This window comes from Phaseolus vulgaris, chromosome 4 (assembly GCF_000499845.2).
Source record: "Phaseolus vulgaris cultivar G19833 chromosome 4, P. vulgaris v2.0, whole genome shotgun sequence".
NCBI classification, from domain to species: domain Eukaryota; kingdom Viridiplantae; phylum Streptophyta; class Magnoliopsida; order Fabales; family Fabaceae; genus Phaseolus; species Phaseolus vulgaris.
The window spans coordinates 47,857,172-47,877,259 of NC_023756.2; the positions used below are offsets into that span (position 1 = coordinate 47,857,172).

At 31.9% G+C, this 20,088-nt stretch overlaps 3 protein-coding genes across 3 annotated transcripts; 2 read left to right on the top strand and 1 right to left on the bottom strand.

Moving 5' to 3' along the window:
- Window positions 1-4,161: 4,161 nt before the first annotated feature.
- On the bottom strand, window positions 4,162-5,158 carry LOC137838183 (mitochondrial import inner membrane translocase subunit TIM17-2-like). Its single transcript, XM_068647434.1, has one exon. It carries the CDS (start codon window positions 5,036-5,038, stop codon window positions 4,436-4,438), a length of 603 nt encoding a protein of 200 aa, XP_068503535.1. The 5' UTR covers window positions 5,039-5,158; the 3' UTR covers window positions 4,162-4,435.
- A 2,502-nt stretch (window positions 5,159-7,660) lies between these two features.
- Window positions 7,661-14,539, top strand: LOC137838184 (DNA (cytosine-5)-methyltransferase CMT3-like). Its single transcript, XM_068647435.1, has 21 exons — window positions 7,661-8,189; window positions 9,929-9,963; window positions 10,150-10,255; window positions 10,359-10,466; window positions 10,567-10,686; window positions 10,795-10,894; window positions 10,977-11,191; window positions 11,286-11,351; window positions 11,453-11,713; window positions 11,809-11,867; window positions 12,074-12,140; window positions 12,232-12,561; window positions 12,647-12,715; window positions 12,824-12,910; window positions 13,001-13,088; window positions 13,285-13,400; window positions 13,495-13,599; window positions 13,718-13,761; window positions 13,876-13,945; window positions 14,025-14,128; window positions 14,199-14,539. The coding sequence occupies exons 1-21, from the start codon at window positions 7,902-7,904 to the stop codon at window positions 14,392-14,394; spliced, it is 2,634 nt and encodes an 877-aa protein (XP_068503536.1). The 5' UTR covers window positions 7,661-7,901; the 3' UTR covers window positions 14,395-14,539.
- An 822-nt stretch (window positions 14,540-15,361) lies between these two features.
- Window positions 15,362-19,812, top strand: LOC137838185 (uncharacterized). Its single transcript, XM_068647436.1, has 14 exons — window positions 15,362-15,591; window positions 15,916-15,971; window positions 16,054-16,228; window positions 16,355-16,456; window positions 16,545-16,616; window positions 16,892-17,008; window positions 17,129-17,206; window positions 17,385-17,447; window positions 17,521-17,617; window positions 17,706-17,784; window positions 17,856-18,067; window positions 18,529-18,674; window positions 18,937-19,059; window positions 19,429-19,812. The coding sequence occupies exons 1-14, from the start codon at window positions 15,505-15,507 to the stop codon at window positions 19,585-19,587; spliced, it is 1,566 nt and encodes a 521-aa protein (XP_068503537.1). The 5' UTR covers window positions 15,362-15,504; the 3' UTR covers window positions 19,588-19,812.
- The last annotated feature ends 276 nt before the right edge of the window (window positions 19,813-20,088 follow it).

Sequence of the window (20,088 nt, forward strand, 5' to 3'; positions counted from 1 at the left end):
CTAGGATGACAAAATAGGTCAGTCCGATCCATTTTGATATCTCCAAATCGGAACAAAATAGGTTAGTTCTATCCTTTTTGATCCATCCAAAATAGGATACGTAGGCTAGTCCGTCAAGTTTATACGAACTGAAAATAGTAACCTACCTGTTATAGCATGGATCTGCAGGTTGATTCAGGTTTCAATTTTCTTTTATAAATTTTATTTATTTTAGATCTATTTACTTGGTTATAATCATTTATATCACATTTTGAACAATAAAAATACAATAAAATTAAATCAAATCATAATATTTTAATGAAAGAAAGTTTAATATCTAACAAAATAAAGTAAATATCATCCATATTTCAATAAATCAAATAATATATATAAAAAAATAATGTAAATAATATTTTATATAAAACATTGGTCACCACCAATTTTTATTGCAAAAACATGAAATCTCTCTCTAAACGTGTAAAAAATAAAAAGAATTAACTTATCTGATCAAAATTTTGACGAATTCAAAAAGTTAACCCATCCTCGGTGGAGGAAGAACCCCATTTGTCATACATACATGCATCCTAGACAGAAGCATCTTTGCTTTTCACCAATCACAATTTGATTGGACAATGAAGTTTCAAATGGGTTGTTAGTCAAGAAATCCAGCCCAAGTAACATGGTTTGCAAGACTTGTGGTGTGCATGAGTCATGATGTGATGTAGGCTAATCTTGTGATTGCACTCTAATATGTATCATTGAGACATTGCCGTAGAAATATTGCTAAACCTTGTTCATTTTGTTTTTGTTTGTTTTAGATTCAGGTTGCGTTTCAGACACACTAACTCACAAAGTCACCAAAACTTCCACACTCTTTCATACTTTCACAAAACTCATTCTTCCAATAATTGAGTAAGAGACTAACTCATCATACAACTTTTTACACTATCCACCAATGAAAAGTTTATCATTTTTGAAGTTTTTTTTATAAAATAAATATGAATCACTTAAGTGACAATACAACCTTATACATATTAACTGTTATATTAAAAAAAAATTCAATAACTTTGTTAAAATCAGTCAACTTAAAATCAACTATAGTAGCTGAAAAACAATACCACCAAATCTTCATACACAATCAAAAACTAACATAAACTTTAAATCGACAACAAACAAGTCAACGGATCAAGACATCAATAAAATAAAAATTAAAAAAAATAGGAAGTAACCCAAAAAATATATTTAATTAAATAAATAAAAAAAAATTAGAAATATAATTATTTCTATGTTCCAAATTTTATCAATGATTATAACCCAAACACCTTTCAAACTAGGTTATAAGATCATATTGATTCTTGTGCAATGATTTGTGTAGTAATCATTATCCAGAGAAAAATTTGTGATTAAACATTCTTCTACTTATTTTTTATTATATGAATAAGAATAAGATAAGATAGTGGCACTTAACCCAACTAAATCCCACTCAACTTATGAGTGTATGTAATTTATGATTAGTGAAGTGAGTGAATTTTTCAAAATATTGTTCTTCTGCCACTGAGAATGAAGTTTGACCATGTCCAACGTGAACAACCCAACCCACTGACCCCAATGAAGATTATTTTATGAAATAAATTTTGACTACTAAAGACTACAAGATTTGCATAAAGATGCACTTTAAAGTTGCAACGTATATGGAGTTAGAGGGTGAAAAAGAGGGGGGAAAAAGGTAAAATAAAATTATTTAGATTAGGAAAAGGAGAGGAAAAAAAATAGACAAAATTAGTAAAGCATTTGTGTTTAATTTTATTGATGTGATAATAATATATAATCAATTATGTGTTTATTGGAGTATAATTGATTATGAATGTGTGTTGTTTGTCTATATCAACATAGAAGACATGAACAATAGTAGAAAGTACGATCATTTGAATTGAGATCATTATTTTAAAAATTGAAAGGAAGAGACAAAAAAATGGAAAAAAAAATTGTAAAATATTAATTTTTTTAAATTAATATACTTATAATTTAAAAGTAATTTATTTGAAAAGTAAATTTTAAAATATATATTAGAGTTAAAAAAAATTATTATAAAATTTAATTAATAAAAATTATATTTTAAAATAATAATAATAATAATAATAATAATATATTAAAATAAACCACTTTGCAAACTATTAAAATCTAAATTATTTTATTTTATTTATTATTTAAATATTTTTACTTTTATTGTTTATAAAATAATGTATTTATTGATAACTTATTAAGTATATAATCTACTCCTAATCGATTATATATCTACGTTTTCTTACGGATCTTGATCTAAATTTGTGAGGAAAGTTTAAAGAGAATTTTTTTTTTCATTTTGTGTGTTTATTCTCTCATTTTATGTATTTCCCTTTAATTCGTTGTTAACAGTTTCTTCAGAGATTCCTTGGTATTTAAGTAACCTGGAACAAAGAGAGATTAATATTAACTAATTATTATGAGAATAAACTCAAAACTGAAAAGAAAAAGATTGAAGTGATTGTAAATACTGTATACCCTTTTCATGTTCCTTATTTCATAATTCATACATTGATATTTTTTAAAAAATAGTGTTAAGATGAAATTCAAAATAAGATAGTTTAATTATTTATTTTATAAAGGAACATTTAAAATTCGTGTTTTTTTTCAACCAAGCCAAAACATGTCCACTGTTATATATTCAAGAATACACACTTAGCATCCCAGTTACTCATGTTTTGCATTTCACGTTTACTCAGGTTTAATCACAGATATAAATATAATTAATTTTGTCTTATGAATGATTAAGATTTTAAGAAAAGTTATAAATAATTATTATATTTTGTTAATCACTTCATGAAGTTAGCTAAACATCTAAAGTTATGATTAACTATATCTAATAAGTGATTAAAAGTAAATAATTGTGTATGATTAGATACAATTATCAGCTTGCAATTAATATTATCATGAGGTTATAGAAACAGACAAATTGAGTCATATCTATAAATTTATAGACATGAGTAACCATGTTTTCAAGTGTTCAGTAAACAAAATTTGAGTGGGTTGATCTTTATACAACAAATGAATTGATGATTATAGATTTATAATGCCATTAACATCCACTAGCTGGCATCAAGGAGAGGTTTCTTACCTTAAACGATTTGAACTTCTTTTGTGTTTCTAACTTTTTTTCCCAAATGGACTGTTACATTGCAGCTAAATAAGATGAGTCAACATGTTCAAATTTCAAAATCGTTCTACAATTGTAATCTTGAAAAACTATTCTGTGATTTTATTTCAAAACCAAATTGAATTGTGCAATTTTTTCAGGATCCAAATTGAGTGTTACTCTAAAAAGTAATTAAACTAGCTGAGGTTCATAACACCATCCAGCCAGTGCGCCTTATACACATAAACACCAGAGTGCCAAGCAAACACTGGTGAATTCACCATGAGCACTAAAACCATTGACCAATGCTACCGGGAAAATATGCAAGTAAACACTTGCACCACCCCAAAAAAAGGCAGAATAAAGAACACACATTAGAGATCGTTTGACTCTTGGTTCATACTGAACTTTTAAGAGTCTCCAGTGAGAGTGTTCTAGATCATGAAAAAATAGCAATGTCCCCAAGCTAGAAAAAAAATATCAACAATAGTAACTGACAAATCATGACAAAACCAATATAAAGAACAGGAAAAATGTGGTGGATACAGTAATAAAAGAAACAATTGGGAATAATATGTCCTAAATGTTGAAGATTCATCTCATTCACAGTATTTTATAAAACAGCAAAGAACTCCTGTTTCCAGCTAGCTAAAGGAGACGTTTAAATGCTCAAATAAACCACCATGCTTACAATTTCACTGAACTCACAAGTTCACACCAACCTTTACCTTTAAGACTCTCCACCAATGATCGTATTATCAGGCGTGAACAAATACTAATATATGCAGAACATAAAAAATCTAACACGAACATGTCATGACAAAAAACTAAAATCCAGGAACATATGGACACAAAAAGAAACCATAAAAATCTAAATACAAAATATTGAATATTGAAGAATGAGGTGTTGTCCCATTCTGATGAGTATTTGTCACTTGTGGGAAGGTATACGAAAATGTCTTCTTCCCCCAACCAAACCAAAAATCATAAAACAGGACCCTCACTCAATCTGTGAAGAACTTCTATTTTCATTTAAAGTTAAGCATTCAAAACAAAACCACCATTGTTACACTAGTAGTTCTATCTGGTAACATTTAAAGTATTCCAATATAGATTAAGAAAATACAAAGATAAATATGATGAAAGCCTACCACTACACTTACATTACACATTATTCTGAGAAAAACAAGTACCAAAATCATTGTATGATAGAACTTTCAATAACGAAATCAATAGTAACTTCTCAACTCAAATCACATGTCCCTATAGACCAAACCTCATTGCTTACTTATATTCAAAATTGGGCACAGGGGGTGCATCAAAACTCTCAAGAATCTTCGTTTCACTTCCACCGGAGGTGGAAGCTTCGTCTTTCTTCCCTCCGCCGAACAACCCACCGATCCACCCCGGCGCCGCCGCCTCCGGTGGCGGCGGCTGCGGCTCGTCCATCATGATGGGCATAGGCTGCTGCGCGCTGAGGAACTTGTTGAGCATGATCCCGGCGCCCTCTATGAGGGCGAGGAGGATGCCGCCGAAGGCGGCGGCGCGAGCGGAGGCGGGGAGGCCCTGGCGCATGGCGAGGAAACCGCCGGTGGCGGCCCCCGCAACGATGGAGTTCCAGGGGTCCTCCTTCTGGCGCGTGTAGACCATGGTGCAGTCGAAGGCCGAGAAGAGGCCGCCCCAGACGGCGAAGCTGCCGCCGACGCGTGGGGCGTTGAGGCGCACCGCCTGGGTGGCGCCGATAAAGCGATTACCCTTGGGTGAGTTGTAGAGACCCTTGAGGAAATGGAAGGCGGAACCACCCACCGCTCCCATGCCAAACGCGCCGCCGATATCGTCGAGGATGCGATCGGGGCACGGTTCCCGCGACGTCTCCGGTGTTCCCATGGGGTTTCTCTGTTAATCTAGGGTTTGCTTTGGTGCGTGAGGTGCACGCGCGTGCGTAGTTGCAGAAATTTCTCTGCCTAGGGTTTGGTCTGATGAAGAAGAAGAAGCGAAATAGAGAAGCAATTCAAAAGCAATTTCCTTTTCAAACATTTTTTTTTTCCATTATTCTCAGATTTTTTGTTTTGTTAAATTTAGGTTAGAAAAATAATTTGATTTATTATTATATTCAGATTATGGAATTCACTATAAAAAAAATATTAATTGTATATATAATTCTATAATTCGTAATGTCACTGTTTTGTAATGTAAATTTTGTAGTTATAACAATGAAATCAAATATTTCATAACATAAAAAAAGGAACTAAGTAAAAAAAAGATTATTTATAATACAATTTAAAGTTATGGTTTTAAAATATAAAACTGTAATTTAAATTTATGCAGACTAATTTTTTAATATAGTTATAAATTTAAAATATATTTTGGAAATGTAATTCAAATTGTGAATTATACACTGCATTATAGAAAATAGACATATTTTAAATACTTATTATTTTCGATGAATAAATTTAATATTAGACATGGTTGATGTGGGTGTAGGGCAGAGTGTGGGGGTGTATGAAGTAAAAGTTCAGATTATTAATGTTATAATTAAATGCATTGTGGTTTTTAGCTGTTTATATAGCTTTTGTGTAAAACATTGTTTTGCATTAATGGGAATTTGAAATAGGTTATCTAAATAACAACTCTATTAAAGTTGAAACTAAAATATCGGGAGATAATAAATTTGAACATTTAAATATGTTTTTCTGTTATTACGAGGAGGTGTGAGATTGAATTTCTTTGTTGAATAGTTTCTAGAAGTATATGAGAATGAATAATGTTATGAATAATATATTATTTATATTTAATTCTTAAAAGTTAAAATACACTCTATAAAAAAAAACATCATGTGTGGAAAGCAATTGCCTTGGGCAAATTCTCCATGCACCTCCATTGATTTTTTTTGCACTTTCATATAATTTTAAAATTTCAAACTTATCCTTTGAAATGTAAATACCAAATTACAAACCGAAAACTGACATCGGGTCTGGGGTTACCTATCGAATTGTACAATCCATTTGTGAATTTGGGAAGGTGATATTGGATAAGCTTTTGAGGATGGTTCAGGAAGAGAGTAATCTGACATTGATGATTCCTTCCATTAGGATAACGAGTTCCCTTCCCATAAACTTATTCGAAAAGGTATGCAAGTTCTTAGTCCTTTAGTTGTTCAACTTGGTAAGAGAGATGTTGATGTAGTCATTGTGTATGAGTTTTTCATTTTTGTGCGTGTATCGGATTGAGCAATCCGTAATACCTCCCATTTGAAATGTAAAAATCGGATTGTACAAACTGAAAGCTAACATCAGATTTAAGTTTGTCTATCGAATTATATAATCCAATTTGCTCAATCTGGTACATACGTAAAAATGAAAAAAATACGAGAAAGTTAAACATGAATGAAAACTTTCCTTAATCACCCTCTTTCACCTTCACCACCACCAACTAAAACGTACCACAACCACCACCAAAACACAATGAAGAACAAGTCTTCCACAAAATCAACAACAACTCACCCAAAAAGACAAAAAAACCTAACATATATTGACAATTGACAAGAGTATGTTTAGAATTTTAAAATTATATGAAAGTACATGAAGAAGCAACGGAGGTGCAAGGAGAGTTTGCCTTGCCTTGCATTCAAGGCAAATTATTCTTGCACCATATCAATTTGAACCCGAACACAAAAATACCCCATATAAAATGACGAAAACAACCTTAAATGAAAAAGGGCACGGATAAAAAAAATACTTCCACAATCCTTTTTTGGAATACATCTCTGGATTTGAATTTTTGGAACATACTTTTGAATTCTGATTTTTTTTCAAAATGCATTTTCAGATTTTGTCTTGAATTTTCTCTTACAAAATGTATTTTTACATCCTGAATTTACTTTTTTGAGATGAGACTTTGATTTTCGAATTATAGTTTTTGAAGTTTTTGAATTCCAAACTTTCAAATCTAAAAATAGAGTAATTTTAGAAAATTTGGAAGACAATAGACTCTAGATTCAAATTGGCAAGGTGAAAGAAGAATTTGCATCCACTTAAGACTGTTTCTTCCTGCACCTCCATATCTTCTCCTGCCACCTCTATACACAACATGAAAATACATTTTTTTCCTTCTTGTGTCATCCCCATATAGTAGTTTTCGGATTATGTAATTCAGAAACTCATTTGAAAAAAGAATTCCAGATTACATAATCCGGAAGTCAAATAAGACTTCCGGATTATGTAATCTGGAGAATAATCATGCATCTGAAAAATGACTTCCGGATTATGTAATCCGGTAGCTAATTACAAATTTAAAAAATGACTTCCGGATTACGTAATCTGGAATATTATAAAGGGGTATTTTTGGAAATTTAGAAACTTATGGAGGTGAAAGAAGAAGGTGTGGAGGTGCAGGAAGAAACAGTCTCCACTTAAACATAAAAAATAACTTAAGCCGAACAGCCCAATAGACAAAGCCCAATTGGAAAAGCCCAATTAGAAAGAACTTCGTAGTTCCGTTCCCAATAGCACCCATTATCATTAAGGAAACTAAGTTACGTTCAGAAACGGCGCAGAGCCAAAACGTGTTTCATCACACCCTTCCACTTTCATTTTCCCGCTCAATTTTTCGCTTTTCAAATATTTCACCTCCAATTCTACGCGTATAAATACTTCCCTTTTTACGTCTTCTTTTCACTCGTCTTCTTCAAATCAATCCCTAATTAACAAACACCGATCCCTTTCCGCTACATTCCGCCACCGTCTCCGCCATGTCCACCAAGCGCAAAGCAAAGTCTTCATCCTCTCCTTCCACCACCGCCCCCTCCCTCAAGCGCCACACCCGTTCCTCCACCACTCCCGCTGCTTCTCCCACTCCTGTCAAATCCGAGCGCAAGAATGTCCCTGTCCCTTCCTCTGCCATCAAGGAAGAGGCGTCAACTTTCATGGACGTCACACCGTCAACACCTGACTCTCAAGCATCCAACACGAGATTCATTGGAGAGCCAATTCCTGAGGAGGAAGCGCGGCGGCGCTGGCCCAAACGATACCAGGAAAAGGTAATTCTATTTTCTGTTAACTGAAGAACAGAATTTTTGAGAATTTTGGTTGTTAGTGCGTCAAGTTCTGAGTTTGTTGAATTGTGGTTCAATTGGCCAATGTGAAATTGTTTTATTAATATTTAGAGTCTGTAGACACCTAATAGTCTTAAATATTTCATATAAGGGAGATAAGTGATAATTTTTGTGAACATGAGAATAGTCTTAATTGTTTCATTTAAGCAAGATCAGTGATAAATGTTGGTGTTTAATGCAACTTCATTGTTTTTTAAAATGAGTTTTTAAAACAAAATCACTGTTGTCTATGTTATTTCTTAGTTGTGTAATTTTAGGTTTTCTGGCTCTTTTTTAAACATGTTTAGAGTTTTATTTGTACCAGGTTCATTTAGGTTTAAGATGATCTTTCACCACACTCTCTATCCCTTTCATACGTATCTCTTTGTGGTTGGCGTTTATTTATTTTAATTTGTAAATTATTCAATTAATAAAGCAGTTTTAAAAATTGTTTTTTTTTTTATGTTATCATTGTAGATTATGTTATCAGTTTTATTATAATTCATTTATGTTTTGGTAATTATTGTTCATTGTAATTAAAATTTTATCAAAAGTTTAAATTATATTTATTATTATAATAACACATGTACACATGCATATTAATAGAGGCAATACTCATATACATTTTTTTACAAAATTATTACTGTTTTACCTTTTAAATTTCATAATAATTTTTTTAACTCTTTTAACTACTTTATTCTCTAGTTTCTTTAATTATTTTTAAAATTCAATTAGTTACTTGATTAAAACAATATTCAAAATGAAATTATAAAAATTAGTAATAATCATTTATTTTATAATTATATTTTACAAACACAATGTTATAATTTTAATATTTCAAAAAAATTATTTATGGGAAAACAAGTGAATATATTTGTAGGCACATATATTTCTACTAATAATTAATAATGATTGCTTACTAAAATATTAACATTATTTTTAATTATTTAGAGTAAATGTCAAACTTATTCAGATTTTATGTATTTTTTTATAAATTAACATCGTGTAATGTATTGTGTTTGTGCTAATTTATATTGTTATTATATTTTTATTAGGAGAAACATAAGCATGGTTGACTCTATGTGTTTATATATTTTTTATATTCTTACAATTTTTTTATAAGTATATATATATATATATATATATTATTTTAAGGGATTTTATTTATTATTGAAAATAAAATAATTAAATATATTATTTATTATATGTTGTATTGAAGTTATGTTGCAATGGAGGCTCTTTACACTTTTAGTTAGTTTTTTCTTCTCTTATTATTTTCATATTGATCTGCTTATGAACTTGGTATTGTAATTTAAAAATAATGTTGGAATAATTTTGATAGCAATAATTTGTGTACATTGTTGATTATGTTATCATTGTTAATTCATTATTCATATAACATTCATTATTGTGTGCCGCTAATTAATTTCAGGAGCATTATAGTGATTTTAAAGACAAGCGACTTGTATGATCTTTTTGTTGTTCTAAGAAATTTGTAGTATATCTAGTGAATTATTTATTACAGCATACACAACTTCCTACTTATAGTTTTTATTTTTGGTTTGTTCTTTTAGGAAAAGAAGCCATTTGTTGTTCTAAGAAATTTGTAGTATATCTAGTGAATTATTTATTACAGCATACACAACTTCCTACTTATAGTTTTTATTTTTGGTTTGTTCTTTTAGGAAAAGAAGCCATCGACGGGGTCTAAATCAAACAGGTATGTTGAATGTTTGGACTTTGGTTATTGTCCATATTTTTTATAATTTATAGTTTCTCTTTTAGTTGGAACACTTAGTTTTGTTCAAAATCTAGTGATTTTTTTTATTGCTTTCCTTTACTTGGATCATTGAACAGTTTTGTTCAAATTCTAATGAAGTTGTTTTTTTTTACCTTGTATGTGTAGAAACCAAGATGAAGATGAGGAAATTCATCAAGCTCGACATCACTACCTTGAGGCAGAGGTTGATGGATGTACTATTTACAAACTTTTCGATGATGCCCATGTTAAAGTGAGTTTGGACCAGTTGTAAATTCTGAGTTTTTTTCTTTTCTTTAAATACATTCTTTGGGTAGTTTTGAAAATGTGTTGTATACTTTCTTATTTTATATTAGGCAGATGAAGGAGAAGACAATTACATTTGTAAAATTGTTGAACTATTTGAGAGCATTGATGGGTCACTGTATTTTACCGCACAATGGTACTATAGGGCCAAAGACACTGTGAGTTGTAGTTTGTTCTTGTTTTATGATTTTATTTGATGTGATGTTTGTTGGCAATTATTAGCTGATGATAGTCTTTTATTATCTGTTTACTTTTCAGGTAATTAAAAAGCTTGCATATCTTATTGAACCCAAGCGAGTTTTCTTTTCTGAAGTTCAAGATGACAACCCATTGGATTGTCTAGTTGCAAAGCTTAACATTGCAAGATTACCATTAAATGTAAATGTGCTGCTGGATTATACATTTTGCATACCTTCTTATTTTTTTTTATTGTAATATTAATAATATTTATTTGTTGACTTTTTTAACAATCTACTTCAATTACAGATGGATTTAAATGTAAAGAAGGAAACTATTCCACCTTGTGATTACTATTGTGATACACAGTATCTTCTGCCATACTCCACCTTTGTTAGCTTACCATCAGGTTTCATTTTATCTATTTACATCTTTAATCCTAGTAATTTTTTTAATGACATCTCACTTTTGATATAAACCCTTTCTCTCAGAAAATGGTGAAACTGGTAGTGAGACTTGTTCTACAATATCTTGTGATACTAATGGAGTTGAAAAGTGTGAGGTAGACTCCCAACCTAAGGATGCCTACCTTCCTGATGAGAATAAAGACCTGGAGATGACATTACTAGATTTATATTGTGGTTGTGGAGCAATGTCAACTGGTTTGTGCCTTGGTGGCAATTTGTCTGGCGTGAATCTTGTTACTGTGAGTTTTTTTGCTTGTTTTTATTAAAATAATTTTTTGAATTTGTTTTATTTTAGCTGTATCTTTGTTGATACTGTTTCTTTTTTCCTAATAGAGATGGGCTGTGGACTTGAACAAACATGCTTGTGAATGTCTTAAACTAAATCATCCTGAAACTGAGGTAATTTTAATTTTCAAATGAGCAGGTGATTTTCAAATTGTATGTTTTAATGGGTTCCTTATTATTTTGAACTGATTATCTTGACTGTGTACTCTAATCAGGTTAGAAATGAATCAGCAGAAAGTTTTCTTTCATTACTGAAGGAGTGGCAGAAATTATGCAGTTACTTTGCTCTAGTTGAAAACAAGGTGTCACATGAGAAATATGTGGATCTTTTTAGTGAGGTGGATGAAGATGATGCTGAAGAGGTTAAGGAAGATGGAACTGATGATGAAGATGATGAAATATTTGAAGTTTCTAAAATTCTTGCTGTCTGTTATGGTGATCCAAATAAAAAAAAGGAGCAAGGGTTATACTTTAAGGTAGTCCTTTTGCCACTAGTATTTGTTCTTCTCAGGTTGTTATTGTAACTTCTTCTCTGTCAGCTAAACTTGGTTACATTGGTTTTGCTTTTTAGGTTCAGTGGAAGGGTTATGGACCTGAGGAGGATTCTTGGGAACCAATTGAAGGCCTAAGGTATGTTGAAGTATTTTACAAACTTGTTTTTGCTAATTTTTTCCATTAGCATTTAATAAATGCTATCTCTTTTAAATTTATTGTGTTATTTTTTGATCAATGATAGTAAGTTATAATTCCTACTAATGTTTTTGTTGCTATGCTAGATTCATTATATTCCTGTATGGAATAATTATTTGCTGATTTAAATATTATATCTTCAACAGTAATTGCAAGGACAAGATTAAGGAATTTGTCACTCAAGGCATCAATTCAAAGATATTGCCTTTGCCAGTAAGTTCCAATTGAGTTTTTGTATTATTTCTCTAAGAAATGCATTTAAAAATTCAGTGTGATTATTATGTTTGTTGCTGTTGTTGCATAGGGAGGTGTTGACGTGATATGTGGTGGACCTCCTTGTCAAGGTATCAGTGGTTTCAACCGGTTCAGGAACAGAGAGAATCCTTTGGATGACGAGAAGAACAAACAGCTGGTTGTTTTTATGGATATTGTTCAATACCTTAAGCCCAAATTTACATTAATGGAAAATGTGGTTGATATCGTAAAATTTGCGGAAGGCTTTCTTGGGAGATATGCCCTGGGTCGTCTCCTTCAAATGAATTATCAAGCGCGTCTGGGAATTATGGCTGCAGGTGCTTATGGGCTTCCTCAGTTCCGTTTGCGCATGTTCTTATGGGGGGCTGCACCTTCTCAGGTGATTAATAGTTAACTATGTTTTATTCAATTTTACCTGTCGGTGCATGACTTGTGTTAAAGTCATATTTTCTTATGCGATGCAGAAATTGCCTCAATTTCCACTTCCAACTCACGATGTTATTGTGAGGGGTGTTATTCCCTTGGAGTTTGAGGTACGTAATTATCAATTACTCTAGCTTTAGAGTATATTATGGTTGAAGACTACTATTTGAACTTGCATGCTTTTATTCACTAAATTTGTTCTACTATCTTGCTTGCAGACAAATACAGTAGCTTACGATGAAGGACATCAGGTTCAACTACAGAAAAAGCTTTTATTAAAAGATGCCATTTCTGACCTTCCTCCGGTATACTTTAAAGTTATTGTTGCAATTTTTCCCAAACCTTATATATCCTTATTGTGTTAGTTTATTGTAGTAAATTTTATCGATGTTCAGGTTCAGAACAGTGAACGTCGGGATGAAATGGAATATTGCAAACCTGCTGAAACAGAGTTCCAACAATTCATTAGATCATCCAAAAGTGGTAATACATTATTATGCATCTAATCTATAATGTATGACACTCCAATTAAAGTCTGCATAGAGACTTTTCTTTGTTGGAGCTTCAGGCATAGAGACTTTTCTATGTTATCTTTTCAATTTCTTTGTATTGCTTCTCAGGCTGCTTCCTTTGTCACTAAAGTTGTTAACATACGAGTTGATTATGATATATTATGCAGAAATGTTAGGGATCCAAAGTAGAATAAAATCATCGAAGGCTTTGCTTTATGATCATCGTCCCCTGGAATTGAATGCGGATGATTACCAGCGTGTGTGTAGGATTCCCCAAAAAAAGGTTTTATTCATAGTCATTTGTAATTTATCTGTTATTATTTATATAATCTTAATTTTAAGTTCAGTTCTCTAATAGACATTTTTATTGTTATCAGGGTGGGTGTTTCAGAGATTTACCAGGTGTTCGCGTAGGAAATGATAACAAGGTTGAGTGGGATCCTGACATGGAACGTGTTTATTTGGATTCCGGAAAACCATTGGTAACATGACTCTCAAGAGTCCATTCTTATAATTAAATGTTTTCATTCTATAAACTGGTGTTTTATTTATCAAATCAAATGCCTGATTGATTTTTTTTTTATCTATGTTGCTTCACAGGTTCCTGATTATGCCATGTCTTTTGTGAATGGAACTTCATCGAAGTAAGTTTATAAATTTGAATTTTAAGCCCGTTTGATCTTGCTTTTCTATTCCAATATTCTTATTTTTGTAGATTATGTTTTGAATCATTAATTAATGTACTGTGACTTTTTCAGACCTTTTGCTCGGTTATGGTGGGATGAAACTGTTCCAACTGTTGTGACAAGAGCAGAACCTCACAATCAGGTATGTTATCATCTATTTGCAATCTAGAATGGTTGTTTTACATATTCTGTTGTTGAGTATAGTATGATGTTGTCTTTAGGCAATTTTACACCCCGAACAAGATAGAGTGTTGACTATTCGTGAAAATGCACGACTCCAAGGCTTTCCAGATTTTTACAAGTTGTCTGGACCAGTCAAAGAGAGGTAATGCATTATTTGTTTGATGTGTGTGTGTTTTGGAGGAGGTTTGAATAATTTGATATTTTGGTTATAGGTACATTCAAGTTGGGAATGCAGTGGCAGTTCCAGTTGCTCGTGCTCTAGGATACACACTAGGACTTGCATTTCAAGGTTCTACTTCTTCAACTGATGGGCCATTATATAAATTACCTGATAAATTTCCCATGATTAGGGAACGAGTTTCTTCTGTATCTTCTGAAGATGATGAACAAGCTCCATCACTAGCCTAGGGAACTACTTTATTTTGTATCTTCTGAGGCATAGGAAACATTGTTGTAGTGTGCCGGAAAAATTGTTGTAGGGATGTTACTGTTGAAAAATTCTCCATTACTATTTTTTGGAGATATATTTGAGTAATGAAGAAATATTTGTTAATTTAGTTGTAAAAAAGTTAGTTTTGCCTATCACCTTCAGATTTTGTGTGCAGTGATAATTTTAATTTGTATTTTCTTGCATTTTATACTATATTAAGCACTTTAAACGTAAATAAAATGCAAGAAAATACAAATTAAAACTATTTTTGTGTGTTTTACATTTAAATTATATAATTTGCTTACAATAAATGGAATATTTTAGTTTAATGTATGCAATCTTGAAGTTGTTACTTTAATATAAGTCCCAAATTTTTTATATTAATACCATGATGATGGGACGTAAAACAGAAAAGTACAATAGTATGAATGCATGCAATCTAATTAATAAACAAAGGGGCATGTGAATAGTTTAGCCTGGAAAAGAAAAGAAATTGAAAAAATGTTTTGTTTGAAAGACTATATATAGAATAAATATAATTTTATACTATAACACTTTTACATTTAAATTATATAATTTATTTACAATAAATAAAATATTTTAATTAAACATAGTTTTGAAATTTCTATTTCAAGGAATAGAAACATTTATCTGCTCTCAATTTTAAATCAGTAATCCAGTAATGTACCTGCATGCATACAGGCATGCAAAGCATATGATAAAAGAAGGGACATAAAAAGCATGTGAATTAGTGAATAGTTTGGTGAAGAAAAGGAAAAGAATTTGAAAAAGGTCTGATTCAAAAGAAAAGAAAAAGGATTTGAGAAACATCTAATACCTGAGGCTATTATTATGGTAACTTCTCTCCTTTCTATGAGATAGGGCCTTAAAATAGAAGAAAGAGAGAGAGAGAAAGAAAATAGTGGTGTTGTGTTTAATTTTATTGTGTGGTGCAAATGATGATGCAGAGATAGAAATAGGCTTGGCTCATTCCATTAAATAAAACATCTCGCCCTGTGTTCTGTGTTGTAGGAATCGGAGAGTTCTCAAGGAACAAAAATTCAGAAAACACAAAAAAATTCACAATAATGGTTTCCTTAGACTCTCTCGATTTCTTCCTCTTCCGTGTCAGCACAGACTTCTCATCTCCTCTGGCCATTTTTGTTCAGGCGCAGGTTCTCATTTGCTTCATCTTATGTTGTATCGCATTCCATTTACATGCTTCAATCTTGTTTGTTCTAGAAAGATCATGAAATGAAAATTGAAACTCATTTAGTCCATTAATTCTCATAATTTCTACAATCAACATAACAGTAAGAAGCCTACATATGAGGATTATGCTGTAATTCGTGCAACATTATAGATATTGTCTTTTGATAGAATAGTCATTAACTATTTACATATTTTTCCTTCAAATTGTATTCCATCTGTTGTTTCTTAAGAAAAAATAGACCATGCTACTTTGTCACACAAACCTGATTTGAGGTTTCATTATGTAGGGATGTTTAATTTGCTTACTCCTTGCTTTAGGGTGGGCTCTTGCTTCATTTGTCAGGTACTCATGTAAAACAGAGTTAGGAAACTCAATTATCATTGTGTACAAAAGAAATTTAGAGGACTTGATTTTTGTCTTGCAGGAACCGAGAAATAAATAGAATAAAGAAAAATATGCGGAATGGCAATCACTTTGCATTCCTCTGTCATGATATTAATGAACTTGAACATTCCAATCAGACTGATCTTCCTAGAGTAACAGTAATTATGCCCCTAAAAGGATTTGGAGAACACAATCTCCATAACTGGAAAACTCAGGTATAGAACACATACCACTGCAACTTCTTGACCCAATGAAGTATTTTCCATGATGATCTCTTTCCCTGTTCAAGCTTCTCATTTTAAAAGGATTTGTTTTGTTATCATGATTATGTTATTTTACAGTTAACATCTCTTTACGGTGGCCCTCTAGAATTTCTTTTGGTGGTTGAAAGTCTAGAGGATCCTGCATACCGTGCAGTATCACAACTAATAGCAGATTTAGAGGTACACGTTAAACTCATTTTAAGACTTGATTCTATTGTTTTGGCGCCTTGTTATTTTCTGCATCTTACTCACTGCTTAATTCATGCAGGGTTCTGTCGATGCTAGGGTTATAGTAGCTGGTTTGTCAACAACTTGTAGTCAAAAAATTCACAATCAGTTGGTATGGGTTTTTCTTATACTTTGTTGTCCCAGTATTTTTCAAATGTAAAGTAGACCATGTAAAGTAGACCATGTCTAGTTGTTGAAAGACCATATTATCTATATAACCCTTGCATGGCAAATACATCTAAGGACCTATATATATATTTTATAAAAACTTTCATGTTAGACATCAAGAACCTACATTTACTTACTACTGATATGGAATATCAGAGAAAATTCATTCTTGTTAATTTGTTAGTTTGCCCTTGCTTAATGCATTTTACACCTGGGCAGGTTGGAGTAGAGGCAATGCACAAAGACAGCAAGTATGTGTTGTTTTTAGATGATGATGTTAGGCTACATCCTGGATCAATTGGAGCACTCGTTAGTGAAATGCAAAAGAACCCTGAGGTACAACTTAAAATAATTTTCTTCTAGTGATTCTTTTGTTACACATTTCATTGAAATAGTTACAGTTACACTTGCCTACAACTATTTGGTTACACTCTTTTAACTTTTGATGCTTAACAGATATTTATTCAAACTGGATACCCTCTTGATTTGCCATCTGGAAGTCTAGGGAGTTACTGCATCTATGAATACCATATGGTACAGAGCTAACTTTGGATTTATAATCCTAATATCTGCAGCAATATCTCATCGGTTTGTTAGGAGTTAGCTGTTACGATTGTAAATTTGAAACTTTTTATGATGTTAGCAACGGGTTGAAACATAAATATTATATTTTACTTACTCAACTCGTTCCCATTTTTATTTTGTTCTACAGCCTTGTTCAATGGGCTTTGCCACTGGTGGACAAACATTCTTTTTGTGGGGAGGGTGCATGATGGCAAGTAGCTTCTACCTTTATTTTCATCTATGCATAGAAATACTTTCATTCTTACTGTTGAGCTTTTCTCCAGATGCATTCTGAAGACTTTAGGAAAGACAACTGTGGTGTAGTCTCAGGACTTAGAGATGGTGGATATTCTGATGATATGACTCTAGCAGCCATAGCCGGTATATCTTTGAAATTCACAATGTGATAATCAAATTTTTCTTGGTCACTCAAATTACATGTTTGTTGTCATGATTTTGTCCACTTCAGGGGCTCACAAGAAGCTCATCAGTTCTCCACCGGTTGCAGTCTTTCCTCACCCCCTTGCAACTGATCTTAATTTTGGAAGGTTTGTGATTATTTCTCACAAAAAATTAAAGTTTCAGCTCATATCTCCGTTAATTATTCAAACCTGTGCAGGTACTGGAATTATTTGAGGAAACAAACATTTGTTTTGGAGTCATACGTAACCAAAGTCAACCAAATAATGAACCGTGCATTGTTTGCTGTTCACTTTTATTTGTCATGGGGATTTGTAGCACCATACTGCATGGCAGTGATTCATGTTGCAGCAGCAGTAAGATTTAACACTAGGGGAAATTCACTTGAAGAGATAAACTACTCTTCTGTTGGTGAGAACACTACTTTTCCTTTGTTGTTAGTATTGTTTCACCTGCAGAAAAAGGTCAGGATGGTGAAACAGAATGAGGGATACTTTTTCATAGATCTGAAGTGATAGGAAACTCTTGTGATTGGACTCAATATTTAGTACAAAAATAGCATGCTCTTGCACAAATATTATAACCACTTGCATAGTATATAGGTGCTTCATTTAAGTTATTGTTTATGCCGTCATTTTCTTATCTTCTCTGTCTCGTGGGGTTCTAGATCAAGAGAAAGAAAGAAATCAGGTATGAAATGAATTAGGAATAGTTCTACTATGTGGATTATTATGTTTTAATAACACAACAAACATATTATATGCTCTCATGTCATGATTCATGAAAAGTGGACAATGTTGATGAAGGGGAGAAGAAAAATGAAAGGAATTCTTTTTTTATGAACTTAAGCTTTAAGGTTTGTCTTTCCTCAGGATTAACAATGGTGTGCCTCCTACTCATATGCACTCTTATTGCACTTTTCTCAATGTGGAACTTGACAAGGATAGAAGTTCTACTTTGCAACATATTGTCGCCAGAGTCAACTCCACTTTCTCTGGCTTCTTATAATTGGTGTAAAGTAAGTACTTCTTCAAGTTCTCAAACAAAAGAAAAAAAAAATGTTTCACCAAGCTTGTTTTATAAGTTGATGGATTAATGATGTCATCTTAGACATCTTACTCATTTCAACATGGCATTGCAATGAAATAAAAGGGGTGCATGAACTTATTGTGAAAAAAACTATAACAAGTGAATACTAAACTAATGATGCCAAGGAATGTGAAATAATAGTTGGGAAGAGGTAAGATTTGATTAACATATTTATCTTTTCTCTTGAGCAGGTATTCATTGCAATGCTGGTAGATAATTTTCTATACCCTCTATCTGCAATTCGTTCTCATTTTACCCAAGCTATCAATTGGTCTGGCATTATATACTATTTGAAAGATGGAAAAATCCACAAGGTAAATTGGTTAAGGTTTTATTCTACTTTTGCTTGACTTTACAACTTGACACAAAAAGTTGTAATTATTACTCTGACCTTTCCATTCCAAATGCTACTATACTCTATAATGCGCAAATAGTAAACAAGAAAACCATTCATAACATACTCTCTAACACATTATTTGTTAACTTTTATTATAAACTATTAAATCATAAATGAAACTAATTAAATGAGAAGTGAAACTTGTGAATTTCAATAAATTTCAAATGATAATAGAAGATTGTATTGTTAATATTTTTATGGTAGAAACTAGGAAGGGAAGGTTGGAACTATGCATTCCTTTTTGTCAACCAAATTATTTATTTTTTGGTTCATTCATATTCTTCAGATAGAGAGATTACCAAAAAGACAAGACGTGGCACCAGTTTTCACAGACTTGGGAGGAAAACATTTGTATGGAAGGAAAGGGTTTCCTACAAAAGGCTCATTCCTCACTTCTTTGTCCAAATGTTTGTTCCAATGGCGTCAACCAAAGAGATCTGAGTAATCAAAAACTTCATTTAGCATACAAAGTTTCTCTGTATTTTGTCTTGTGTAGGCAAATTTTGAGGCACAATGGCTCCTACTTTTGAAGCATGGGTTTTGGTATATCAACAAATATTATTGTGTAGTGAATTCATATTTGATTGATTGATTCTTTTTTAGACAAAACCCTTGTTCCATACATATGTGCTTTTAACGACATATTCAATTCTATGTAATTTTCAGCTCAGCTCATTTGTAACTGTAAAAATTCTGTCAATTTATAAACAACCAAAAATTGCTAATCAGATACAATTTGACATTTACATTTGATTCTTTAATTTCATTTCTCCATCACACTGCAATACGTTATTTTGTAACTTTTCCCTTAAACAATGTCCTGCTTTAATATTTAGGCGGATCCAAATCATGGGTTGGACATTCTTAAAATTCAAGAATGTACTGATTTTTATTTTTCAGCACTGTCACATTTTGTATATCAAATAATATTTTGGCTGCTGAAATT